The 22,815-nt window shown below is 47.4% G+C and overlaps 3 protein-coding genes across 3 annotated transcripts; all 3 read right to left on the bottom strand.

The window, feature by feature from the left end:
* Window positions 1-254: 254 nt before the first annotated feature.
* On the bottom strand, window positions 255-1,730 carry LOC149059083 (uncharacterized). Its single transcript, XM_089222443.1, has one exon. It carries the CDS (start codon window positions 1,728-1,730, stop codon window positions 255-257), a length of 1,476 nt encoding a protein of 491 aa, XP_089078569.1.
* A 10,283-nt stretch (window positions 1,731-12,013) lies between these two features.
* On the bottom strand, window positions 12,014-13,342 carry LOC149059084 (uncharacterized; the record flags this gene model as incomplete). Its single annotated transcript, XM_089222461.1, has 1 exon — window positions 12,014-13,342. A coding segment is annotated over one exon (1,329 nt), but the record flags the coding sequence as incomplete, so codon positions are not given.
* An 8,234-nt stretch (window positions 13,343-21,576) lies between these two features.
* LOC149059085 (uncharacterized) lies at window positions 21,577-22,815 on the bottom strand. The gene has a single exon (XM_089222477.1). It carries the CDS (start codon window positions 22,813-22,815, stop codon window positions 21,577-21,579), a length of 1,239 nt encoding a protein of 412 aa, XP_089078603.1.

The raw sequence follows: 22,815 nt of genomic DNA on the forward strand, positions 1-22,815 counted from the left end.
ACCTAACCTAACCTAACCTAACCTAACCTAACCTAACCTAACCTAACCTAACCTTAACACGGGTGTGAAGTCTGCAGACGCCGTGAGGGCGACTGCGCAGGAGAGGTCGTCACTGACTACCCATCTGTCGCTGTGTGCAGGGCTCCAGTTGTATTCCGATAAAAGAAGTACGTGGGCGTCAGTAACTGCGGAGGTCTGCTGGAGCAAACTCTGCGCTGTGGCGCTCCGCTGGAGATTAATCTGTAGGAACCTGATCATTTTTGTCTATTCGCGTTCATCTCGGAGATGGCCTTCCTTCGGGCGGCGCAAGCTCCGGATCCGGGCTTGTGTGGGATGCGAGTCGCTTTGATTCTGTCGCAAGCCACGCAGTGATCTTCAGACGCCGAACAGGTGGCATGGGTGTGTCCGTTTTCTCCACATCTCCTGCAGGCGAAAGAGAGGTCCGGGCCGGTGCACCGCGATGTCGAGTGGCCGAACCCGTGGCACCTGTAACATCGAGCTGGTTCTGGCCTGCGCGGGCGAACCCGGCACTGAGTCCATCCGACTCGGATAGAGGTAAGCTTGTGGCTGAGCGTGACTGGAACGGTGGCGGTGGCCATTTGACGACCTTCGCGGGTGGTCCACAGGCCGGTTACTCTCACTTCATCTTCGGAAGGCGGATCGTCGTCGTTGTGTATGGCCTTGCGAATGGCCGCCAAGACTTCATCTTTAGTGGTCACCTCGTCAAGGTCCGTTATCTCTACTTCTGCTGTGTTTCTGAGCCTGGTGACGACTGAGCCTACGATGTTTTCGGCCAGTTTGTCCCGGATGACGGAGGTAGCTGCTATGGCCTTTGCGCCTTTTGTGAGCTCCACGAGGAGGTCGCCCTTGAACGTCTTTCTCATGGACGTGACGTGCGTCCCCATGGCCTCAAAGTCCATTTCCGTGGCCCTAACGGCGCGCAGGATTTCAGCATAGGATTTGCCGTCGGCGACCTTGACCAGAACTGCTGCAGGTCTCTGCGCGGTTTTCCTGGTCGTTTTGGGTCTGTGGACGTCGGCCTTCTTGATTGGCTTGGTCACCAGTGTGAAAGGCTCTTCGTCGGGATTGGGTTCGTTCTTTTCAGTATTTTTTGCTGCTACCAACTTAGGTGCAGGCTCCGCCTTCGTGGAAGCGTTGTCAGCAGGAGTCCTATTGTCGGGCCTTGGTTTACCGGTCCTTCTTCTTCTGGTGTTGTTGCTAGGTGCTTGCTGGTTACTTTTCCTTGGTTCGACGGAGGAATTCGCTGTCTTGGATTCCTGGGCGATGGATGGATTGTCGAGCTTCGGGTTGGACGGTTGATCGAGTGAGTCTGTACTGGTGGCGGCGTCTGCTTTTGTTTGCTGACCGCTGGCAGCGGCGGTGTCTCGCTCCCTGGAGAGGTGAGACAGTGCCTTGCATACCTGCTCAAGGGCCTTGACGACTTTGGACAGGCAAGGGCCAATGTGCTCTTCGGAGAAGTACTCGTCGGCGAGACCTTGGACCAGATCGCAAGCGTATTTGGTCGCCTCGGTTGCGGTGCGGAGAGAGCCTGCATTGTCCGTGGTGGTAGGTACTTTCGGTATTTTTGGTGATTTTTTATTTGCGATGTAGTCCAGGGGAGGAGAACTGGGTTGTTTCCTCTTGTGCTGGACGTTTTTTGTCGGGTCCTTTTCCATGTCCACTTCAGTATCGGCATCGTCCCATTGATCGGGAACAGCTGACGGCTGCATGGCTACCTATGCTGGAAAAACGGGGTCGCGTGGGCCAGGAAGGGAGAAGAGAAAAAAAAAAAAAAAAAAAAAAAAAAAAAAAAAAATTAAATTAATTTTGTTGGGGTGACCTTGTTGGGGAGGTGTTGTTGATCGTTGGGCCCTTGGTCCGGGGGTCGTAGGTTGAATTCCGCCGGAGTTATCGGGGTTTTAAGAAACGGGGTGAGGGGGAGTTTCCGCGTGGAGGTAGAGGCCGTTGCCTCCAACCCGTGCGTTTTTTCCGCAGCTCGATCGGAGCGCTGGTTGTAGCGTGCCGTCGATTTTAGATCCGATTTTTTCCCGACCGTCGCGATCGCGGTGGCAACTGTTAGCAGTCGCCACGGGTATCGCGGTTTTCGCGAACCGACGCGATGGCAGTGGCGGTTTCCGGGCGGCCGTGTTATTCTAGAGAGTATGAGATTAACTGCACTTACCCTCGTCGGAAAATTTTTCTGTTGGACTTACAGGCCCGCTGAGTACACCAATCGATCCGTGCTGTTGTCGCGGATTTTTTGGTGTGTCGAACGGGATTGTTGGAAGTCTGGTTTGCCGGAAATCAGCGGTTTTGTGATGGCCGTGCGAGCGGGTGGCCGGCCGCAGAGCACTTAACTCGACGTTGCGCACTGAGTTTTGGACCCGCGTTCGCGCGCGATGTCTCTTTTTCTTAGTTAGCCGCAGCTGAAGAGTTTGAGACTTCGAGCGCGCAAATCGGAGTCGCTTTACGAACGAACTTTTTTTTGGCAGGGCGGCGGATTTCGGATCACTGATTTCGCGATTTCTCGGAAGGAACTTAGCCAAATTCGGCGCGCGATGTCTTGGATTGACAGCGGTGACGAGACGGATCGTTGGGTACCAGTTTCGCTCTGATCGGTTGTGAATTTTCGGAGAAAATAAAAAACTTCTCGGGAGCGATACGCTGGTGCGTGTTGACGGTTTGGTGTTCGGCACCGGACTAACCTAACCTAACCTAACCTAACCTAACCTAACCTTTTTTTTTTTTTTTTTTTTTTTTGCGTGGTATCGAGGACCGGAGTGGGGACTGCGTTAGCATTACGTCCACTCCGGCCCCCATCGTTTATTGTAATAAAGCAATAAATTACAATGGCTACAAAAGTATCAACAAGTACAAAATCATTACATTGCCCCCGCGGCCAGACAGACTTTCACCCGCGAGGGTGTTTCTCATCTGTCTGGGAGCCAGGCTCGAGGGGCTTACAAACATAGAACAAAAAATATATACAATATTAGTTTACAATCTCAAGGTTACAAATCAGAATTTTGTCAAACTTGCAGACGTTGAAAAGGTGCATCAGCTTCGAGTGTCGGGACATCGTCATCTCCCGTCAGCGGCCTGCCTTCTCCTTTCCTCTTCCTCTTTGAGAGACATGATTGACTCCACCATCCTGTACAGTAGCCGAAAATCTTCCTCGGCGTTTGACAACACCAAACTCCTCTCAGTCGTGTCCGCTGGAAGGCTGTCAAAATCAGGGCCACACAAAATCTCAGAGAAATCTTCAACACTTGGATGGCGTCCAAGCCGACTGGTGAGCTCCTCCCTGGAGCCACTGAAGAATACACAGCTCACCAAAGTGTGTTCGGCGGTGTCTGAGTCGTGACCACACAAGGTGCATTGGGGCGAGTTGGCCCTTCCCATTTTGTGCAGGTAATGTTGGAAGCAACCGTGACCGGTGAGTGCTTGCGTCATGTGGAACGTTAGTGGCATCCTCGGCACGGTTCTTCCAACCCACCTGTTAAGGTCGGGCAACAACCTCCTGGTCCATGACGCCTTAGGTGTAGACGCCCACCTAGCCTGCCATTGGGTGATGGTGACACTGCGTTCTAGCCTCTTGATTGCCGGCTTGGAGATCGGTATTGCGTCCGGGATCGGTGGGGCAGCGGTTCTGGTCCTAATCCGTTTTCTTTCCTTGGCGAGGAGGTCCGCCGGTGGCATCCCTGCGAGCACCAGCGCTGCCTCATCAGACACTGTACGGTATGCTCTAATTATCCGAAGCGCTATTGCCCTCTGCGGACGCACGAGATTCTTCACTGTTCTTGCCGAGGAGGTAGCCGAGTCAACCCAGGTTGGCGCCGCGTACAATAGTTGGCTCTCCACGACTGACGCCAGGAGTCTTCTCCTGGATTGACAGGGTCCCCCGATGTTCGGCATAAGTCTTGACAAGGCTACGGCTGACTTGGTCGCTTTCTTAGCGACGGTGATTACATGGGTCGAAAATGTCATTCTCTGGTCGATGAACACCCCGAGGTATCTCAGGAAGGGCCTAATTACTATCCGGTGGCCTCCGATGACCAGATTTGGTGCGGTATAGGCCCATCTTCTCGTGAGCATGACCGCCTCGCTTTTATGGTGAGCTAGTTCTAGACCCTTACCCCGCATCCAAGCGTCGATGGACTCTAGGGTGGGATTCACCGAGTCCTCGAGCAGTCCGCCAGTCTTTGCGACCCCGATAACCGCGAGGTCGTCGGCAAAACCTACCAGGTGTACTCCGGGGGGAACGTCCATGTCCAGGAGTGAGTCGTAAGCCACATTCCATAATGCGGGGCCCAGCACGGAACCTTGGGGGACGCCGCAGGTCACTGGCCTCGGAGTGAGTTCGTCGCCGGTCAGTAGAAGGCGGTCGGAGAGCCATGACCTAATCATCTCGACCAGATACTCTGGCACCTTCTTCTTTCTCATCGCGTCGTCGATAACAGTCCATCTCAGCGAATTGAAGGCGTTTTTTACGTCTAAAGTGATCAACACGCACAGGTCCTTCTTACCTGGACCGGATGCCGCTTGTCTGGCAATGTTCAAGACGTGGTCTATAGCCGACTCCGTGCTGACCCCCTTGCGGAAGCCAAACTGATTGCTGGACCTCCTCCGGCCGCCGTGGGCGTCGAGATGCGACTCCAACCTTTGGAGCAGGAGTCTCTCGAGGATCTTACCGGAGTGGTCCAGCATGCAGATTGGCCGGAAACTGGACGGCTGATCAATTGGCTTGTCGGGGCCCTTCCTGATCAGCACGAGACGTGCTCTCTTCCACCGAGGCGGAAAGGTGAGTGCCGAGAGGCGGTTGTTGAAAACCTGGAGGGCCTTGCGGTGGTGACGTGCGACGACCATCTTAATAACTTCGTTGGGTATTCCGGACGGGCCTGGAGCCTTGCCGGGCGCGAGCCTCTTGACGGCCCTGAGCAGCTCAGGTGGTGTGAATGGTGGTATGACTCTTGTGAATTCAAACGTGTTACTGACCGGGTCGAAAGCCTCAAAGATGTTGTACACCGCGGGCGAAGGGGCTTCGTCCCAGTTTGTCACGGCGTCCGCCGGGAACAGATGGTCAGCGATAGCAGACTCCTTTCCTTTGGAGTCTGATCCGGGAGGCCTGCGTCCGAACTTTTTCATTACGATACGATAGGGCTTGCCCCAAGGATCGTGGTCCACCTGATCACACAGGTCGGACCAGCATTTCGCCTTGGCGGTTTTGATCGAGGTGCGAAGTACCTTTCTGGCGGTGGTGAACGCGATCCTGCTCTCTTCAACACCAGGTTGACCGGGTTGACTAAGACGCGCCTGGTACCGACGGCGTAGAGTCAGGCAGTTCCGGCGCAGGTCAGCAATCTCGTCCGACCACCAGTGGACAGGAGTCTTACCCGGAGGACCTCGCCGCCTTCTGGGCATGGATGCCTCACATGCTCCGATCAGATAGCCGTCGAGTGCGTCAGCCGAGGCCAAGGCATTGGCCGCAGTCGAATCACCCGTGGGAACTTCAAGGCGGGATCCCGTGAGGTAGTCGGCCAGGGCATCGTCGTCACGCTTCCTCACAGCCCAGCCGCGAAGTTCGTTTGACGGTGGCTCGACGGGATCAGCGGCTAGCATCCGTGATTCGGATCGGAACGACACTAACATGTGGTCACTCAGGGAGTCGACCTCCAGGACTCTCCAGTCGGTTACGTTCGTGTTCTTCGAGAAAGTAACGTCGATGATCGATGTGGCCTCAGCTCTGCGGAAGGTCGGAGTGGAGCCAACATTGGCAACAGTGAGCCCCAAACTGTTAACCATATCCGATAGTAGTTGGCCTCTGGGGTTGTTGGTCCTCGACCCCCACTCAACACTCCACGCGTTAAAATCGCCGGCTACGATCAGTTCGCAGACTCCTCTTCCGCGGATGGCAGCTTCAAGCTCGCTCAGGAAGAGCGCGTATTCGTTTATGGTGGTGCCCGGTCTGCAGTAGCAGCTGAAGATCGTCAGGTTTTGGAAGGACATCCAGGCGAATCCGCCTCCGTGGCCCTGGCCGTCGTGGGTCATGGCTGTGCGGGTTGTGGATGCCACCGCCGCCATCCGATCTTCGCTGAAGCACCACCTGATCTCGTCTCCACAGCGCCTGAACGGCTCACTGACGATGAGAATATCCGCTTCTGTTTCGATCGCTGTCTGGAACATAAGCTGCTCCGCAGCCCAGTTCCTATTCAGGTTAATTTGGAGGAAGTTAACCATCCTATGAACTGGACTTCCAACCGGCGGCTCGCTTCCTGGCTGCACAGGCGCCCGATCCGGGCCTGTGGCTTACCTTAGGGTGACCGGCGAGCTCGCAGGCCAAGCAGCTATCGTCAGACGCCTGACAATTCTTGAGTAAATGATCAGTGAGGCCACATTTCCAGCAGGCCCCCGTCCTGTCTGGCCCGGTGCAATTCCTCGCATTGTGCCCGAAGTTCTGGCATCGGAAGCACCTCTCCGGAGGTAACGTCCTAGCCCGAACCCGGCACATTGTCCAACCAACTGCTATTCTAGTTATTAGCGATGCGGCGTGCTTGGACATCTTGGCCGTCGCTATCTGTTGGCCCGATCGTGTTGGCCAGATGTGGATGTCCCCGATGCTGTTTCTATCGGCTTGGGCCGCGGGATCGTCTTGTCCGGGGATGGCGGAGCGCAGAGCATCAAGTACCTCAGCTGCGGTGGAAACAGCGTCCAAGTCGAGGATCTCCACCTCAGTCTGGACGCCAAGTTGGGACACCTTCCCAACAGAATCCCCGAGCTGAGTACTAATAGCTGAGAAAATGGTCTTGGCAGCGGTCGCAGACTTGGCCCCCTTGGCCAGCTCCAGTAGCAGTGAACCGTCGCGTGTCTCGCGCATCGTTACGTTTGCCCCAATGTCCGATGCCGAGAGACCGCATGCCCGCACCGATCGTACCGTGTCGGTGTACGTCTTGCCCTCAGCCAGTCTGACGAGAATCGCCGGCGGCCTGTTTAGTTTGGCTGGCGGCTTCGGTAGTGCTGTAGCAGCGGGTGGGCTAGGAACTGTTGTGACGGCCGCTCGCTTCTTCGCGCCCCTCTTGACTACGCCAGACCACGGGGCTTCCGCGTCGGTATCGGCCGACTCCACCTCCGTGTCTCTGGTCTGAGCGATCCTGTTAGATGTACCCGCGACGCGGGTCTCGCGAACTGTGCTGATCTTCCGCGTTTTCGCCTCGAACGCGGCGTCACTGTCCCACCAGCTTGGGGTAAGGACCGTATCGGTTGAGGCGTCAACCAACACCGGTTTGTCGGGGAGGTCACACTTCGGTTTTTTGGGCTGCTGTGATGGTGGAGAGGTAGCTAGACGCAGTTTCCCCTTTTTGCTGATCAGGCTGGTTAACGTCTTATTGATGTCGTCGATGAGGCCAGCAATGCGCTTGATCGCTGGTGACTCCTCCTTCGTACGCGCAAGCTTAGCCTCGTGAGCAGCGGACTTGAGAGCAGAACGAATGTATTGAAGTCCGACCTCTAGCTCGCATGTTCCGGGGTCTGATGCGGTTGGCGGAGATTCATCGATCTTCCTCTTGGAGCTTTCCACCCATAGCGTCATCGGAGATCGTTCTCGCGTCGGGCTGTAGTCTGCCACTTCTTCGGGTCCGTATTCGTTATCCCAACGCCGTGTAGTATCTCGCACCTGCGGCGTGGCCGGCGTCGTTGAATCGTTGTCCATGTTGTGGTGGGAGGGGGGGGGGGCGCTTGGGCCCGATCTAGGACCTTACCTAGCTTGGCCGTATCCTGGTTTCGGTGTCCTGTAGGTCTTTCGTGTTGTGCCCGGGTACCGTGTAAGGGTGCCGTATCTCGGCCCCTGGGGGGGGTAGAGGGTCGGGGTCTTCGGTTACTTATTCGTACGGTCCGTGGTAGGTCAGAGGGATTTGGGGGGGCAAATTTTTGCTCCCGAGCCGCTCAGACCACTCCTTACCGAGTTATCAGCCAAAAACCGATTTTGGTCCTTTTAGGCCCGTTTCCTCTGTCTCCGCTTCTGGTAGGGTTAGAGTGTTGGGGTCTTCGGGATCTTCGCTGGCGTGACCGTGGTGGGTCCGTGACGTAGGAGGGGGGCAAGTTTTGCTCCCGAGCCGCTGCGGGCACTCCCTACCGAGATATCGGCTAAAAGCCGCTTTGAGGGGGGTCCGCTGGCTTGGGTGATGGCCGAGTCGCGCGAGCGCGCGTGGCGGATCTGTGACCTTCGCCGGTCGGGTCGGCACGTGCCGGAGCTCTGGTCGATGAACCGGCGCGCGTGGCAACGGAAATAGAAATCGGATTACTTACCGAAATCGGGCGGCCGTGTTCGCCTTATGGAGAAATCTCCAGCGTCGCCCCACGGGGGGAATTTTATTCAGGCCGACTCGAAAACGACACCGGCCTGATCGCGCACTTGTTATTAGGGTTCGGTGGTGCTGTCACAACTTAAGACTCGCTTGGAACCGTAGGTGTCCAAAACAAAAAACTGCCACTGGGGGCGGGCTTCGGAGCGGTGCACTGCGAGGAACGTGTGTCTAGATGACTACCGACGCGCTAACTGAACCAAACCTAACCTAACCTAACCTAACCTAACCTTTTTTTTTTTTTTTTTTTTCTGTTTGAACCGACGACGCCGCGGGAACTGCTCTCGCATTGCTTCCGCGACGCCGCCATCGTTTATTGAAAAACAATATTATACATACATACGTGAGGGGTAGACGGGACAATACCCCGACTTACCCCTCGGACATGATACATTTATTTATGACTTATATAATTCTCAGGACTTCCCGAGCCGACCGAAGTCCGCCGCTCTGGAGTCTCGTTCGTACTGACGATGCGGTGATCGTCGTCCCTCCCGTGGTGTCATCGTGATGGGATGAAGAGCGTGGTCGGTGACACCTCCGACGGTTTGCGTGGATCGTTGACTTTCATCGGTGAAACGCCTCGTCTTCTCGTTCGTCTTCCTCCTTGGTCGACATGATGGCTTCTATCATCGCTACCAGATGGTCGCGGTTCTTCATGGCCTGGACCAACAGCCGGTTTCTGGTGGTGACGTCTTCAGGCAAGTCCTCTGGAGAGGGGCCACACATGATGTCCTCGACGTCGCCGGCGTTCGGAGGTCTCCTAAGAATCTCTGTCAACCGGGCGCGATCGTCTTCCCATCTAGGACACACAAACACCGTGTGCTCGGCTGTGTCGTCAGGGTCCATACAGTAGACGCAATAGCTGTCGTCGGCTCTGTTGATTCTTGAAAGGTAGCTGCGAAAACAGCCGTGACCAGATAGGATCTGGGTGAGGTGGAAAGTCATATCGAGTTTCGGCCTTGACAGCCAGCGGCTCACGTTTGGGATTATTCTGTGCGTCCATCTGGCGCACTCTGAACGGTCCCATCGCGCCTGCCAGGCTGCAATGCTTATTCTCCTTTCTTCGTGTTTAACGTTTTGTTTGGACGTTGCGTCGTCCTGGTCATCTAGGCGCCGGCGGATTCTGGCCCTCTCGTTGGCTAGCAGATCGGCCGGAACCATCGAAGAGATCAGGAACGAACCGTCCGCGGAGACCGTGTGGTAAGCTCTGATCGTGCGCATTGCGACGGTCCGCTGAGCCCTCGCCATCTGGTTCCTGTTTTTCGCCGTTTTGGTGCCTTGATTTGCCCACGTTGACGCAGCGTAAAGCAACTTGCTGTTGGCGACCGATCCAAGAAGTGCTCTCTTGCGCTGAGATGGTCCACCGACGTTTGGCATCAGTCTTGAGATCGCTCGTGCAGACTCCGATGCCTTCTGCGAGGCTTGTTGGACGTGCTTGGTGAACAGCAGCCGGGTATCGAGTTCAACGCCGAGGTATCGCATTGATTGTTTGACTGGGATTGGGTACCCTTCGATTAGCAGCTCTGGTTCGCTGTAAATGTTCTTCCGAGTCAGGACTATCGCCTCGGATTTGGCCGGGGCTAGCCTGAGGCCGTTGGTGTTCATCCAGTTGGCGACTGCTTCGAGGACGGGGTTGAGAAGGGCGGTCGCAGCCTCGCCGGTCCTCGCAATCCCCAGGACGCAGACGTCGTCCGCGAACCCAACGAGTTGAACACCTGGTGGCATTTCTGTGTTGAGGAGACCGTCGTAGAACACGTTCCAGAGCGAAGGACCGAGTACCGAGCCCTGCGGTACTCCGCATGTCACGCTCCGCCGGTGCAGTGACTCACCGACGAGAAGGTTTCTTCCATCCATGTAAGAGCGTATTAGGGTGTTCAGATAGGCCGGTGTGCGGCTGGATCGAAGTGCGGCGTCGATGTTGCGCCACGGTGCCGAGTTGAACGCGTTTCTCACGTCTAGTGAAACGGCAACGCATATGTCCCTGTGTTGAACGGCACCGATCGCCGCTCCGCGTGCGGCTTGCAGGACGCGTTCGATGGCGTCGGTTGTCGACCTGCCGGTCCTGAAACCGTATTGATTATCGGATCGCTGTCCCGTGCGGTCGAGATGATCGTTCAGTCTTCCGAGTATTAGGCGCTCTAGGAGTTTCCCAGCTGAGTCGAGCATGCACAAGGGTCTGAAGCTGGATGGATCGTCTACTGGTTTCGAGGGTCCCTTGTGAAGGAGCACCAATCTTGCCGTCTTCCATCTGTCCGGAAACGATCTTCGTTTTAGGCAGACGTTGAATGCGTCTAGCAGGACCTGCGGCTTCCAGAGCGAGACGAGTTTCAGGACCTCGTTTGGAACCCCGTCGGGTCCTGTGGCCTTTCCGGCGGGTAGTCTCTTGCAGGCTACGGCTAGTTCTACCGGTGAGAACGTTTGGTGTTCATGATTTACGTCGTCGTTCTGGGGTCGAGGTTCCTGCAACCAGTCAGTTGCTGGAGGATGCGGAAACAAGTGGTCGGCGATCGACGATTCCATGCCTCGTGCTTCGATGCCTGGCCGCTTGCGGCCAATCTTTTTCGTGACGACCCTGTAAGGTAGACCCCAAGGGTCAGAGTCCACGGCTTTGCAAAGTAAGGACCAGCTCTTATCCTGCGCAGCGCGTATGGCGTTGCGTAGCTCCTTCCTGTTTTTTGTGTAAGCCTCGCGGTGGGCATGTATGACGTCTGGTTGGTCGTGCCTCCGGGCAGACCGTTGATGCGATCTCCGTAGCTTGTTGGTCGTCTCCCGGAGCGAAGCCAAGTCCTTCGACCACCAGTGTACTTGTGTTCTGCCTGGTCTGTGTGAGGCTCTAGGGGGCATGCAGGAGTCGCAGGCTGCTTCCAGGTACTTGTTGAGTTGTTCGGCTGCCTGCGATGCCGTGGTGTCTTCCTCGAAGTTGGGCTGGGCCGTGTTCGCCAGGTGCGCGGCCAAGGCTGCAGGGTTCAGCTGACGATATGACCAGCCCCTTGAAGGGTTATCATCTAAGTCGTCCGCGCCCGGCGTCGGGTCTGCCGAATATTGGATGTAGCGGTGATCGCTGGCGGACTCGACTTCGGCAAGCACACTCCAACCGAGGATGGCTCCCGGTGGGTTGAGGCGTGAGAATGTGATGTCGATTACTGATTCGGCGTTGACTCTGCTGTAGGTGGGAGTGGTGCCTACGTTAGCGACGAGGAGGTCCAGGCTGGCTGCCAGGTCTGCCAATCGGTCGCCTCTTGCATCGTTCCGAGCTGAACCCCACTCCTGTGACCAGGCGTTAAAGTCGCCTCCTACCACTATGTTGAGCTGTGGGTCGGCTGAGCGGACGGAATGTTGGATGTCCGAGAGGAAGGCTTGGAAGTTTGTTTCGGAGTCGTTCCTGGAGGTATAGCAGCTGTATATCCTGAAGTCTTGAGTCTGGATCCATGCGTAACCTCGACCGGACCCCGTTAACACGGGTGTGAAGTCTGCAGACGCCGTGAGGGCGACTGCGCAGGAGAGGTCGTCGCTGACTACCCATCTGTCGCTGTGTGCAGGGCTCCAGTTGTATTCCGATAAAAGAAGTACGTGGGCGTCAGTAACTGCGGAGGTCTGCTGGAGCAAACTCTGCGCTGTGGCGCTCCGCTGGAGATTAATCTGTAGGAACCTGATCATTTTTGTCTATTCGCGTTCATCTCGGAGATGGCCTTCCTTCGGGCGGCGCAAGCTCCGGATCCGGGCTTGTGTGGGATGCGAGTCGCTTTGATTCTGTCGCAAGCCACGCAGTGATCTTCAGACGCCGAACAGGTGGCCTGGGTGTGTCCGTTTTCTCCACATCTCCTGCAGGCGAAAGAGAGGTCCGGGCCGGTGCACCGCGATGTCGAGTGGCCGAACCCGTGGCACCTGTAACATCGAGCTGGTTCTGGCCTGCGCGGGCGAACCCGGCACTGAGTCCATCCGACTCGGATAGAGGTAAGCTTGTGGCTGAGCGTGACTGGAACGGTGGCGGTGGCCATTTGACGACCTTCGCGGGTGGTCCACAGGCCGGTTACTCTCACTTCATCTTCGGAAGGCGGATCGTCGTCGTTGTGTATGGCCTTGCGAATGGCCGCCAAGACTTCATCTTTAGTGGTCACCTCGTCAAGGTCCGTTATCTCTACTTCTGCAGTGTTTCTGAGCCTGGTGACGACTGAGCCTACGATGTTTTCGGCCAGTTTGTCCCGGATGACGGAGGTAGCTGCTATGGCCTTTGCGCCTTTTGTGAGCTCCACGAGGAGGTCGCCCTTGAACGTCTTTCTCATGGACGTGACGTGCGTCCCCATGGCCTCAAAGTCCATTTCCGTGGCCCTAACGGCGCGCAGGATTTCAGCGTAGGATTTGCCGTCGGCGACCTTGACCAGAACTGCTGCAGGTCTCTGCACGGTTTTCCTGGTCGTTTTGGGTCTGTGGACGTCGGCCTTCTTGATTGGCTTGGTCACCAGTGTGAAAGGCTCTTCGTCGGGATTGGGTTCGTTCTTTTCAGTCTTTTTTGCTGCTACCAACTTAGGTGCAGGCTCCGCCTTCGTGGAAGCGTTGTCAGCAGGAGTCCTATTGTCGGGCCTTGGTTTACCGGTCCTTCTTCTTCTGGTGTTGTTGCTAGGTGCTTGCTGGTTACTTTTCCTTGGTTCGACGGAGGAATTCGCTGTCTTGGATTCCTGGGCGATGGATGGATTGTCGAGCTTCGGGTTGGACGGTTGATCGAGTGAGTCTGTACTGGTGGCGACGTCTGCTTTTGTTTGCTGACCGCTGGCAGCGGCGGTGTCTCGCTCCCTGGAGAGGTGAGACAGTGCCTTGCATACCTGCTCAAGGGCCTTGACGACTTTGGACAGGCAAGGGCCTATGTGCTCTTCGGAGAAGTACTCGTCGGCGAGACCTTGGACCAGATCGCAAGCGTATTTGGTCGCCTCGGTTGCGGTGCGGAGAGAGCCAGCATTGTCCGTGGTGGTAGGTACTTTCGGTATTTTCGGTAACCTAACCTAACCTAACCTAACCTAACCTAACCTCACGATAGTACAGTGTACTTATATGAAAGTAAGTCCATTGTATTTTGTTTTGAGCAATAGAACAATAAACAGAAGAACGATTAATCGTCGTGTTCATACATACATATTTGTAATCTTTATATTGATTTACTTATGTTGGTTAGGCTGAAACAATGTGCGTGCGAGTTTTGTAGAAACAAAATGTGTTGTTAACTCTACAACAGTAAGTGTGGCACCCATAGGTATATGAGTTGTGAATAATTATCAACAGTATGATCGGAGTGATGCGTGCCGTGTCAGTGGCGTAATTAGGAATTTGTCTTAGGGGGGGATAAACATACTTAGATTTTCCAGTACAAAATCTGGGAAAACTATTTCATCAAAAATTCTTAAACTAATATATATGTACACAAAATGTATTAATAAATGTGTTTTAAAATTCTACACAATTTAGTACCTATACAATATTATAATAATTTCTTCAAAATGTAAATTTCGAATATATTAGAATTAAAATTTACTTTTAAATTAAATAATAATTTCCTAAAACCTAACGCCTAACGGGACCTACCTACTATTTGAGTTGTTAAACGTATGAAAACAACTACTCTTAAGCTGTTTTTTTCTCTAACGAATAGTGAATTAAATATTGTTAAACCGATTAACTTTGTATGAATTGTGTAGGTAATAAAACCTATTCGGCATGCGTAAGCCCCGTAAAAAAACATTCAAAGTCCCCCTAAAAACCACGCGAAGCTTTATATTATAATATTGAAATATTAAAAAAACAATAAGTGATTACTTTTGAAAAAACAAATAATAGACAACTTGTTAAAATTAAACTTTGAAGCATCATCATTACTTATAAATCAATATTTGTTTGAAGTTATACCTAATGAATTGAAATGTGAGATGATTGTTTTGAAAAATATGATGAAATGAGTTACTAACTATATTTAACCGTCGAAGAAAATATATCTAACGATAAAGATATACAGTTCCAAATCTTTTTGAAATGATTCAATTGGCTATCACTCTTCAGGTCAATTCCGTCTACTTGCAATGAGAAGAAATAATAATAACCTCAGATCTACTATTATGTCAAAAGAACGGTTTTCGAAATAAGCAATACTTCATATTGATAGAGATGTTATATTGTTGACAACGAAATTATTTTAAATATAAAAATAAGAATATAAAATATGTAAAAACTGTATTAAATCTGTTACCTATACTTATAAAAGTTCATTATTGTTTTATTTCTTATTTTTAAGTTTTACTTGCCTTGCAATTAGCAAATTTTTATAGTGTATAAAGGGCGGTAAAGAACTTCTAAGAGGCAGTGATTGAAAATATATGTGAGGGGCTGAAGCCTTTGGTGTGTGTGTTTGTATTGTATTTGTATCTACATTATGCAATTTAAACACTAAATATATAATACTGTATGCAGAATATTTATATCAGATACTTGTAGTATCATGTGAGTACCTACAGTGTACTTATATGAAAGAAAGTCCATTATAACATACTGTAAAATGTATAAGTGTTTTGTTATAAATGAGTTATAACTTATAAATAACTGTAACTCTACTTATTGTCTGTCACACACAGTGTGTAGGTGTGTGTCTGTGTTTGTGTATGACCTATGCAATAGAAATATTCGATTATATTTTGTTTTGAGCAGTAGAATTTTCGCAGTGTATAATAGCAATAAACGTTATATTGTTGTATAACAACATTAAAATATACATTACACATTATTTTTTAAATCTATATAACATAGTGAAATTAATTATCAGTGCCTACTATACTACAATACATTATTAATATGTTAACAGCAATTCATGGTGATATATAATGTTAAGGTTACATAAACAAATTTCAAATATTAAGTTAACTTAAGCATTTACAACGTACAATTAGTTCTATCAACACGGCAAATAAAGTATTGAAATAATCTAACGATATAGGGATCATTGAAAAGAGTACAGCATGTGGAATGATGAAGCCATTTAGCAGAACTCAACATGTATTTATGTATGTATTTAAGAATTTGACACCAAGGGGCAAAAAAAATAATAAAATACGCCTCATTAATCATTATAAAAAATACAATTAGCTGCCTGGGGCAACAGTACCCTGTATCTCCCCCCTAAATACGGCCTTAGTTATGTATATACAGACAATCAACTGTGTAAGAAAACGTATAAGTATAAATTGATATGGTACCTAGTGAGTTATGAGTAGCTAGGTAACTTTAAAATTGTAACACTGCAGCTTATTGTAGGTGTGTGTGTGTGTGTGTGTTAGTATATACAATACAATTAAAACATAGTTTTACCTAATTAATATTAATACAATCATAGGCAACATAATTAATAACAGCAGTAGTCAGTTGAACAAAACTGGTATAAGATGAGTTATGAAACTTTAATATTTGTTAATCTACTTGAATGTGCTGAGGTGAGATTTATGAAAGAAAGTCCATTATAACTTACTGTGAAATGTATAAGTGTTCTGTTCATTTGTTAAAGGCACATTTAAAATAAATGTGAGTTATAACTTATAAATAACTGTAACCTTGCTTATTGTGTGTGTGTGTGAACTATGCAAAAGAAACATACAGTTCCATACAGTTATACCTTAACAACATATTATTGTATATATTATTCAATTGTAATTTATATGAGCAGTAGAACAAAACAGAAGAACGTTTAATTGGTGTGTTCATACATACATATTCATAATCTTTATAATAATTTTTATTTATAAGTGTTTAATATGCCTATGAGTTTTGCAGAAACAAAATTTGACTCTACAACATTAAGTGTAGGCACCCTTCACAGAATTTGGAATGATGGAATCCCTAGTACACGTCTCACAAATAAAGAATTCAGTAGAAAGCCATTTAGCAGAACTCAACAGGTGGTTTTAACTGTTTGTAGTTAAAGTACCTAGATACCAATGTGTTATGAGTAACATTAAAATTGTAACACTACTTAATGTAGATGTGAATGTGTGCGTTAGTATGTACAATACAATTAAAACATGGTTTTACCTAATTAACATTAATGCAATCCATAGCCAAAATCAATAACAGCAGTAATAACAAAACTGCTATAAGATGAGTTATAAAATATTTGTTAATCTACTCGAATGCGCATATGTGTTAGTAACTGCAGTAAGTGTAGGTACTATACTGTATGTATTAACTATTAAGTGAATTTATAAATTACATAGGTACATGATTGTAGCATCTCATGTGAGTAGAGTGTACTTGTAAGAAAGAAAGTCCATAATGTGTTTTGTTCATCTGTTATTGGTAGATTTTAAATAAAAGTGAGTTATAACTTATAAATAAATGTAACTCTACTTATTGTGTGTGTGTGTGTGTGTGTGTGTGTGAACTATTTACCTAAACGACATTAAAATACGGAATATTCAATTGTATATTGTTTTAAGCAGTAGAACAAAACAGAAGAATGTTTAATTGGTGTATTCATACATACATATTTATAATCTTTATATTAATTTATTTATGTTGATTAGGCTGAAACAATAAGTGTTAATATGCCCGTGTGTTTCGCAGTTAGAAACGTGTTGTTGACTCTACAACAGTAAGTGTAGGCACCGATAACTATCGACCGCATGGTCTACATTTATGTTTTAAACAGAGTTAGTTTTTGACAAAAACATTATTGCAGCAGCACGTTAGTGTAAAACTTATAAATACAGAATTTAAAAGTGTCAATTTGGAATAATTGTTAAGCAGTAAAAATAAAATGAAATTGGCATAATTAATTATTTGTGTGGCTTGCATTTGAATAACGAAATACATTAGAAACCACTGCCTAGATGATAATCTTGAATAATAATTTATTAAACTTTATGCAACCGAGTGACCGTGGTAATAAGTGATAATTCTATAAACATTTTCAACCGATTTAATAATATACTTATATATATATATATATATTATATAAGACGTGTCACCCCGTGATGTGTTAGTGTTACGCGCACCTATATCGAGTGAGGCAACTGGCAAAGTATACAATTATACAACATGTAATAAAACTAAATTACGTAGATAAAAATGCAAAATCATTTATGTTTCCATTTCGTCGCGAGACAGAAAGTTACTGTTTTGTCGGCTTGGTGTAAACGCGGCATAATAACGTACGGTAATGTCGTACACGCAATATATTGTTAGAAGGCGTAGGTACGATATGGATGGCTTTGAAACAGACTCGCGGCCAATTAAATTTTTTTTTTTTAAACGTTTCCAATGAAAAATTCGAAAAAAAAAATGCAAAAAAAAACCACAATGCACGGATATCATTGCCGCCGCCAAATCGACGCTCACGGATTCGATCTACACACCTACGAATTACTACGCCTAACGCCTAACGGGACCTACCTACTATTCGAGTTGACATTTCATACGAAAACAACTACTATTAAGCCGTTTTTCGCGGTAACGAAAAGCGAATCACACGTCGTTTAACCGATAGACTCCGTACGATTCGCGTACGCGATAAAATCTATTCGGCGCGTACGTACAACGCGTCTCTCGTCGATTTAATTAATATATATATATAATATGTCAAAATATAGGCTACGGGGACCTCGGTCTGTACCTAAACGCAACCGCGCGAGCCGCGGACCGAATCGGGGTACTAACCGGCGGCTTCGAAAAGACGTCCGCCGAGCGATCAGCACACGGACGGCGTTTAAAAAGACGAAACCGATAACGGTAAAAAGGGAGAAATAACGGGCGACCAAACGACTCGAGGCGGCACCGTTTGCCGTCGAACCGATCGAGACGCGGACCTCGGACGACGGGACGCGAACGAAAACCGGACGCGCGCGCCTCCGGTATCGGAACGGGGTCGAAGAGGCGTGAAAAAACGTGAAAAAAAGTCGAAAAGGCGCAACGAAAACCGTTATTTCGAAAAATTCGGACGTCCGATAACGGCGGTGGCCCCGTTGTTCGCGGTCGCGATAACGGCGGCGGAAACGGCACGGCGATGCGGCTCGGGCGAAGCGGCTACACTGTAGTCACCCAAGGGACGAAATAATCGACACTTGGACGCGCCACCGTCTTCACGTTTTATAATATAAGACTAGCCCTCCGTGCTAGCTGGGGGAGACCCCCAGACCCCCTTGGTCGGTGAAAAGTGGGTACCGATGGCGGAGACAGAGTCGTTTGAATTATTAAAATCATTGCTGTACTCGCTGGTCAATAATCAAAAGTCGTAGAAGGTGATAACGATTTCTGTAAGGCGTAGAGGTATCGTTTCGAAAGCGGCAAATTTGAAATTCCAGTTTAACAGTCGATACGGTCCAGTCTTGTGCTGTTATGAAAGTCGAAACGAAAAGCGTAAAGCCGAAAGCCGTATTTAAATGTCTAGCAAGTCGGTCACGTCAAGTGAATACCGATTTCGGAGAGTATATAGTTAGAATTATGTACGTAGCGCCTGTAACGTCGCACTACGTCCTACCATACTGCTAGACGATATGAGTAGGTAATACGATTGACGTCGCGATATGTGGATTAATGATAAAGGGTTTTTGATGAGGCCCACCGGTGAGGTGGTAATCCATCGAAAGCGACAGTATTTGAAAACCGTGTTCGAGCATCTATCCATTCGTTAGGAAGTTGGTAATCAAAAGTAGACCTTTTAGTGGGTCCCGCATGAAACGTTCAAAACTGTAAGGTTTAATGCTGTATCATATACAATATCTCAATACCATAATTAGTCAATTAATCAGCCACACCGTCACAATACAAATTAAAGGATAAATGTTAAAAAGTACCAATAAAAACGAAATGAAACCGACAGACGAATGCGAATACATTGCAATGTCTTATGCGTTTTGGCAGAGAATAAATTAAGAATAATTGTTATCGTCATTGCTCACCAAATGAGTACACTATAAAATCCTGTACACATGCCATAGTGATATACCCCCAAACCCCCTTGGTCGGTGAAAAGTGGGTACCGATGGTGGACGTAGAGTCGTTTGAATTATTAAAATCATTGCTGTACTCGCCGGACAATAATAAAAAGTCGTAGCAGGTGATAACGATTTATGATGAGGCGTGGAGGTATCGTTTCGAAAGCGGCAAATTTGAAATCCCAGTTCAACAGTCGATACGGTCCAGTCTTGTGCTGTTATGAATGTCGAAACGAAAAGCGTAAAGCCGAATGCCGTATTTAAATGTCTAGCAAGTCAGTCACCTCAAGTGAATACCGATTTCGGAGACTGTATGGTTAGAATTTTGTACATAGCGCATGTAATGTTGCACTACCATAATGGTAGACGATATGAGTAGGTAATACGATTGACGTCGCGATATGTGGATTTATAATAAAAGGTTTTTGTGGTAACCCATCGAAGGCGGCACTATTTGAAAACCGTGTTCGAGCGTCTATCAATTCGTATTAGAGAGTCGGTAATCAAAAGTCGACCCACATGAAACGTAAAATATAATATCATATACAATATCTTAATATCATAATTAATCAGCCACACTGTCATTTTTGTCGAGTGCACTAAAACAATACAAATTAAAGGATAAATGTTAAAAATTACCAATAACAATGAAATGAAACCGACGGACTACTTGTGTTGGTAAGAATGAACGTAAAAATGTCCGACGTGCCAATGACATAAAGTGAATTACACACATACCTTCTTCTTCTTCTTCGGTAAACTCGGCCACTATGACCATCCCGACATACATCCTTGCCTCCAGTTTTCTCTATTCGATGCCTGTAATCTCCAATCTTCTCCTCCACCTAATGCTTTCACATCATCCCTAACTCCATCCTCCCATCTCCGACGTGGTCTTCCCAGCGGTCTTTTTCCATTAGGGTTCTCCTCCAGTACCATACGTATGAGTGGGTTTTGACTACGCCAGGCATGCCCAGCCCAAAGCAATCTTTTGTTCTTTATCGTTTCGAGTATACTGGGTTTATGAAAGAGTGTCTCTAGTTCATCATTCTTCCTTATTCTCCATTCCCCACTAAGCCTGTCCTTTACTGGTCCAAAGATCTTCCTCAGTATTTTTCTTTCCAGAACTAAGAGTTTTCTTTCATCACTTTTCCTTAATGGCCACGCCTCAGCTCCATAAGTAATAACAGGTCGTATTAATGTGATGTATAATTGTAATTTTAACTCTCTTGAAAGTGATCTTGATCCCAGTAATTTCGCAAGACCATAAAGGCATTTATTTCCTGACTGAATTCTTGTTCCTATTTCTATTTCGATTTCATTTCTCTCTGAAAGTATGGATCCTAGGTACTTAAATTGTCTTGTTCTTTTGAAATTTCGGTTGTTGATGCTAAGAGTTGGATATAATCTTATAGTGTCTCGTCTTCCTACTACCATATATTCCGTTCTGTCCTCATTGATATGGAGTCCAACTTTCAGTGCTGCTTTCTCCAGCCGGTTTAATAAATCTTTTAGTCCGTCTTGTGAATCCTCCATGATCACCAGATCATCTGCATAAGCCAGAAGTCCTATGGAAGTTTCCTGGAATTTAACTCCTTCTTGCGGTGTAATATTCATCTCTCTTACGACTTTCTCTACTACTATATTAAATAAGATTGGTGACATAGCGTCTCCCTGTCTTAATCCCGATTTAACTAAAATTGGGTCTGATTTTGTATTTCCAACCTTAACTTTGACAAATGTATCCAAAATGCTTATCCCAACCAATTTTATAAGCTTGTCCTGGAAATGGAATTCTCTCAATATGTTTATTAAGCTTTCTCTATGGATGCTATCAAAATCTATGAAAAGAACGTGAATTTTTGAAATATTTGTCTTAAAATAAATATCTGGTCTGTGGTCGATCTTCCCGGTCTGAAGCCACCTTGGTAATTGCCAATAATTTGTTCTGCTTTTGTTTTTATTCTTGTTAATAGGCAATTTGAAAAAATTTTATACGCCACGTTTAAGAGGGCTATCCTACGATAGTTATTGCAGTCTTGTTTACTTCCCTTTTTATGAATTGGACAGATCACCGCTGTCTTCCACTCTTTAGGCATTTTTTCAGTTGTCCAGACTTCGTGAATTACCTTCCATAACCACATTACCATTTCCTCTCCGCCTTCCTTTAAGAGCTCTGATTGAATGTCATCCTCTCCGGGGGATTTGTTATTCTTTAGCATGTTTATCTGTAATTTTATTTCTTCCAAGGTCGGTTATTCACAATCCTGTGATTCTTGGATTTCCTGATTAAAATTAAAATTAAAGGTTTCATTCGGTTCTTCACAGTTTAGCAAGTTTTCAAAGTAGCTAGCCCATTTCTTTGCCAACTCTTCATTTGTAGTTATCAGGGAGCCATCATCATCCCTTAGAAATCTTTCTTTCTTTTTGTATCCACCTCTGAGATCATTCACTCGCTTATACATATCCCTAGTTCTGTGTGTTTTATAATCGAGTTCTGCTGTTTCTAATATGTTTTGAACGTATTTTCTCTTTTCACATCTCAATATCTTGCTGGCTTCTTTTTGGCGAGTTCTAAATCTTCTCAGTGTTACTCCGTTGTTAGTGTCAATTAACCACTCTTGTCTTGCTAATTTTCTTCTTTGTACAGCTTCTTCACAAATCGTATTGATCCATGGTTTTGTTTTCGATACTTTTTTTCCCAAGACTTTCGATGATGCTTTATTTATGCTTTCTTTTACATGTTCCCATGTTTTATCAACATTTAAGTTTCTTTCTATATCTAGTTGTTTACTTTTAATAATATTCTGAAAGCACTCTACATACTCTTTGCATATTTGTTTGTCCTTTAGTTTATTTATATCGGTACGTCCTTTGTTTGTTAGATTACCTTTCTTATACTTCTTAATTTTTACTTTCATCCATATACCAACCAATAGGTGGTCCGAGTCCATATCAGCTCCCCGTAAAGTTCTTATATTCAGGATACTATTTTTGAATCTATTATTTATTAGGACATGGTCAATTTGGTTTTTATGTCTCCCATTCGGCGAGATCCATGTATATTTATGTATGTCTTTTCGTTGGAACATAGTACTTTTGACCACCAAACCCTTCCCTAAAGCGAAGTCGATTAATTTAGTACCATTATCGTTGGTGCTGGAATGTAGGCTGTAGATTCCAATAGTCGATTTGTAGCGCTCTTCCCTTCCTATTTTTGCATTGAAATCACCTAATACTAATTTTATATCACCTTTTGACGTGCTAAACGTATCTTCTAGTGTTGCATAAAACAGCTCTTTTTCTTCTTCATTCTTATCCTCAGTTGGAGCATGCGCGTTGATTAATACCATGTCAAAATTGTCTGTTTTAATTGTTAAAGTTGTAATTCTCGGATTTATATCTCTAAACTCCTTTACTGAATGTATAATTGATTCGTGCACAGCAAAACCGGTTCCCAGTTTATGACCTTTTTCGCATTTTCCGTTAAACAT

The sequence above is a fragment of the Diuraphis noxia genome, unplaced genomic scaffold, assembly GCF_037042655.1.
Source record: "Diuraphis noxia isolate RWA-SAM2 unplaced genomic scaffold, SU_Dnox_SAM2 contig0001, whole genome shotgun sequence".
NCBI lineage: Eukaryota > Metazoa > Arthropoda > Insecta > Hemiptera > Aphididae > Diuraphis > Diuraphis noxia.

Bases quoted from the DNA above. Each gene is read 5' to 3' on its own strand.
- LOC149059083 (XM_089222443.1), bottom strand. From the start codon at position 1,730: ATGCAGCCGTCAGCTGTTCCCGATCAATGGGACGATGCCGATACTGAA.
- LOC149059085 (XM_089222477.1), bottom strand. From the start codon at position 22,815: ATGTTTAACGGAAAATGCGAAAAAGGTCATAAACTGGGAACCGGTTTT.